The sequence below is a fragment of the Oncorhynchus kisutch genome, linkage group LG5 (assembly GCF_002021735.2).
Source record: "Oncorhynchus kisutch isolate 150728-3 linkage group LG5, Okis_V2, whole genome shotgun sequence".
NCBI classification, from domain to species: domain Eukaryota; kingdom Metazoa; phylum Chordata; class Actinopteri; order Salmoniformes; family Salmonidae; genus Oncorhynchus; species Oncorhynchus kisutch.
Genome location: NC_034178.2, coordinates 25,557,303 through 25,562,329, shown reverse-complemented (window position 1 = coordinate 25,562,329; position 5,027 = coordinate 25,557,303). Strand labels below are relative to the sequence as shown.

The following is a 5,027-nucleotide window of genomic DNA, read 5'->3' as shown; positions in this document are numbered from 1 at the left end:
GGGTTGAATAATTATATAATAAAGACATATTAGTTTTATTTTTCATATATTAAAAAAATAATGTTAGAATTTTTCTTCCACTTTGACATTACAGAGTATTTTGTGTAGATTATTTAAAAAATTCAATGAAATACATTTTAATTCCACTTTGTAACTCAACAAAATATGGAAACAGTCAAGGGAGTTGAATACTTTCCGAAGGCACTGTACCTACTGTAAAATGTGGTGGTGGATCTTTGATGTTATGGGGTTATTTGCTTCCACTGGTCCGGAGGCCCTTGTTAAGGTCAACGTAATCATGGACTTTACCCAATACCAGGACATTTTAGCCCAAACTTGGTTGCCTCTGCTAGGAGGCTGAAACTTGGCAGGAAGTGGATCGTCCAGCAAGAGAATAACCTCAAGCACACATCAAAATCCACAAATAAATGGTTATAATATTATTTGTTACACAAAATCTCATTCTCTGAACAATTCAATTAGAATAAAATAATATAATTTCCTTTTTTTTTTGTATACAATATAGCTCAGTATTTGAATGATTTATTTTATACAGTCATTTATGCTCATCTTTATCAAGGGTGTCAGTCATTTCAGACCCCACTGTAAATTCATGGTAGGTTGTCATGTTGTGGAAAATAATGTACACGGTGGTCACAGGAGGTTGGTGGCACCTTAGGACAGGCTCGTGGTAATGGCTGGATAGGAATAAATGGAATGGTATCAAATACATCAAACACATGGGTTCCATTTGTTTGATAGCATTGCATTAGCTCCATTCCTGCTAATAGTATGAGTCGTCCTTCCCACAACAGCCTCCAATGGTGGTGTTGCATACTGTCTCTAACATCTGAGCATCATCAAAAACATGTAAACACTATAAATAGATTTCATATACAGTTCCAGTCAAAAGTTTGGACACCTACTCATTCAAGGGTTTTTCTTTATTTTTTACTATTTTCTACATTGTAGAATAATAGCGAAGACATCAGAACTATGAAATAACACATATGGAATCATGTGGTAACCAGAAAAAGTATTAAACAAATACAAATATATTTAATATTTGAGATTCTTCAAAGTAGCCACCCTTTGCCTTGATGACAGCTTTGCACACTTTTGGCATTCTCTCAACCAGCTTCACCTGGAATGCTTTTCCAACAGTCTGAAGAATCTCAAATATAAAATATATTTTGATTTGTTTAACACTTGAGTAGGCGTGTCCAAACTTTTGACTGGAACTGTATGACATGTATTTTAAAGAGGAACGGATGACAAATGGGTAATAGAAATAGAAAAAGAGGGATGCAGAAGTGCATCAAAATACAACTCATCAACCAAGGTACTGTATAAGAGCAATAACACTGTAAAAAGCCCCCAAAAAGACTGGATGAGCTCACATGACTTATGTTACTAACTATTTCAGCAACAAACATACCTATTCATTTCCAAGGACAACATTCATGACTACATACACGTACATACAGATAGACACATCCAATCAATTATAAATAGTCAATCAATCCATCGCCAGATTCAATACTTAAAATCCTTCATCCATCAAAAACAAAAATGAGAAAACAGAAACGAAGTCCAGCTTCACTCTCTGTTATTAAACAACAGTTCCCTTTAGAGGCCCAGTAGTAATCTCTTAAAGGCTGACCTTTGACTCCTTAAAGAGAAGAAGGATCTCTGTCCTCTGCTCTGATTAGGGCTCTTATTGAGAGTCTACAGGGACAGGGCCCAAAGGCCCCAGAAAGAACAGAGCCAAAGTCATACAGAAGGGACGGGACATGGGGCTATCAGCTCATTAGAGTCTCTGACTGTCCCCCTGTGAAAGAGACAAAAAAGCAAAACAGATATACTGAACATGTTCCACTCCCATTCCTTTTGTGATCAAATGTCTGAGAAGAAGGAATGGAGAGCTAGCAAAAAGAAAGAGAGAGTGAGAGAGAGGGAGTGAGAGAGACTCTGTGGCTGCTGTTGTAAGCAGCGGTGCATCAGATCCCCATCTGGGTTCCTGCGGATGCTGGGAGGTGATTGGCTGAGAGCTTACAAGCCAAGAAGCAGCCTCAGCCTCTCTTCCATCTGAAGGTGTGGAGGTGGAGTGTTTTTGAGCAGTAGCTCCCCCTCTCTGTCTCTCTTTGCTTTGCACCTCCTAGTCTGGTCTCCCCTGCATTAAGCAGAGGAAAGGGGGAGAGAGGGCTCAATCTTGAGGTGGTTTGTTTTTTAACAGCAGCAGCAACTTCCTCCTCCTGGTCTCTCTCCTCCTCTGGCTGGCTCTTGAAGATCCCTACTGGTCTCTCCCTTTGCCTGCGGCTGTCTCTTATTGGTGCAGCCCCCTGGTGGTGACCAGTGGTTTCAGTTTGATGACCCATTCCCCACTGGGGTTGGTATTGTACAGGTCCAGGAGATGGGTCTCTGGGTCTAGGCAGTGTTCACCTATGGGACAGAACAGAACAACACAAGGTTGATTCAATACTGAAGGACAGATTTTGTAATTTAACCATCAAACAGGCAAAGCATCAATACAGGACTAAGATCGAATCGTACTACACTGGCTCCGACGCTCGTCGGATGTGGCAGGGCCTGCAAACTATTACAGACTACAAAGGGATGAACAGCCGAGAGCTGCCCAGTAACAAGAGCTAAATAACGTCTATGCTCACTTCGAGGCAAGTAACACTGAAACATGCATGAGATCATCAGCTGTTCCGGACAACTGTGTGATCACGCCCTCCGCAGCCGATGTGAGAAAGACCTTTAAACAGGTCAACATTCACAAGGCCGCATGGCCAGACTTATTACCAGGACGTTTAGTCCGAGCATGCGCTGACCAACTGGCAAGTGTCTTCACTGGCATTTTCAAGCTCTCCCAGTCTGAGTCTGTAATACCAACATGTTTCAAGCAGACCACCATAGTCCCTGTGCCCAAGAACACTAAGGTAACCTGCCTAAATGACTACCGACCCGTAGCACTCACATCTGTAGCCATGAAATGCTGGTCATGGCTCACATCAACACCATTATCCCAGAAACCCTAGACCCACTCCAATTTGCATACCGCACCAATTTACATACCGCTGCTGCTACTCTGTTATTATCTATGCATAGTCACTTTATTAGCTCTACCTACATATTACGTCAATTACCTCGACACTGGTGCCTCCGCACATTGAATCTGTACCGGTACCCCCTGTATATAGCCTCCACATTGACTCTGTACCGGTACCCCCTGTATATAGCCTCCACATTGACTCTGTACCGGTACCCCCTGTATATAGCCTCCACATTGACTCTGTACCGGTACCCCCTGTATATAGCCTCCACATTGACTCTGTACCGGTACCCCCTGTATATAGCCTCCACATTGACTCTGTACCGGTACCCCCTGCATATAGCCTCCACATTGACTCTGTACCGGTACCCCCTGCATATAGCCTCCACATTGACTCTGTACCGGTACCCCCTGCATATAGCCTCCACATTGACTCTGTACCGGAACCCCCTGTATATAGCCTCCACATTGACTCTGTACCGGTACCCCATGCATATAGCCTCCACATTGACTCTGTACCGGTACCCCATGCATATAGCCTCCACATTGACTCTGTACCGGTACCCCCTGCATATAGCCTCCACATTGACTCTGTACCGGTACCCCTGTATATAGCCTCCACATTGACTCTGTACTGGTACCCCCTGCATATTGTTATTTACCGCTGCTCTTTAATCATATGTTATTCTTATCTCTTACTTTTTTTAAGGTATTTTCTTAAAACTGCATTGTTGGTTAAGGGCTTGTAAGTAGGCATTTCACTGTAAGGTCTACACGTGTTGTATTCGGCGCATGTGACAAATACAAATTTGATTTGATTCATACAGGTTACTGTCATTGAGATAAAATGTCTTCTGCGAGAGAGATGTTTGAAACAGTGTTTTCTGCTTTACTGACAAACAGGTGGCAACTTTGCCCCTGGCGCAATCACGTGAATGGGAATGGTTAAGTTCCGTGAATGCACATACAAAGGAAATAGTGTGTTTGAGTGGTTGGGTCTGTGAGAGCACAGTATCATACAGTAGATACATGTGTAAGAATTTGTCTGCTCCGATAACTGCAGATGTACACAGATGGCTCGCTCCCCCACCACCTGCTCCCCCTCTCTTGGCCTCTCTCCCTCTCTATGCCCCTTCCCTGTATCCAGTTCATTGCGTAAGACCTGGCCAGTGTAATCAGTTCAATGAGCAGAAAGACATGCAAATGTCAGAGTCACTCATGTAATTTTCGAATGTGGCTCTCAGCCTGAGAAGATAGCAAACCTGGATTCAATGCTAGTTTAAATCGTGTATTTAGCTGTGCTTGATTGAGCTCGCCTGTTGAAATTGAACCAATAGAAAGAAAGCAAACACTGAAAGTATTTGAAAGAATTCAAATAGTATTTGAAGCAGGGTCTGGTAAATAGTCTTATTACAGAGCAAAGGTTTGTGTTGTGGTACCTACCGATATTTCCTCCCACTTCATAGATGGCACAGTCTGGGTGGGATACCGAACCGTTCCTATGATAAAGAACAAATGGATGCAATTGATTTTGTGAAACACCTTCAAAACTTACACATTCTCCATTTCTACCCAGTGAGTAGGCAATGCAGTATTTCTGAAGCATTAGTTTTCTAAAATTGTGTGTTGGTCTCTAGGGATTTATACTAAATACATTTGATTGATTGATTGTAGTGTACTGTACCTCTTGGTGTTGTCAGAGCTGCAGAGGTGCCTGTGGAACTGAGCCAGCAGGTCTGAAGCCCTAGAGCTGATGTTAACCTGCACCTCCATGGTGCTGCTCATCAGATCTCCCACCTGGATCTTCACTGTACGACACGGCTGGTGAGGGGAGATGAGGGAGGGGATAATAATCCATTTGTGACGACGGAAATCTTTCTGACATTTTACATTTGCATCATTTGGCAGTCATCCAGAGCGACATACAGTCTTCTGCTTATTTTATTCACATCCTTTATATGGGTGACCT

The 5,027-nt window shown here is 42.7% G+C and overlaps 1 protein-coding gene across 2 annotated transcripts in view; it reads right to left on the bottom strand.

The window, feature by feature from the left end:
• Nucleotides 1-527: 527 nt before the first annotated feature.
• Nucleotides 528-5,027, bottom strand: part of LOC109890139 (rho GTPase-activating protein 40) — a 41,680-nt gene continuing 37,180 nt past the window's right edge. For both annotated transcript variants that reach the window (XM_031824724.1, XM_020482095.2), the window contains exons 13-15: nt 4,743-4,879; nt 4,502-4,557; nt 528-2,442 (exon numbers count right to left, since the gene is read on the bottom strand). In XM_031824724.1, coding sequence (XP_031680584.1) covers nt 2,327-2,442; nt 4,502-4,557; nt 4,743-4,879 — 309 coding nt within the window. In that variant the 3' untranslated portion in view covers nt 528-2,326. The remainder of the gene's footprint in view (nt 2,443-4,501; nt 4,558-4,742; nt 4,880-5,027) is intronic.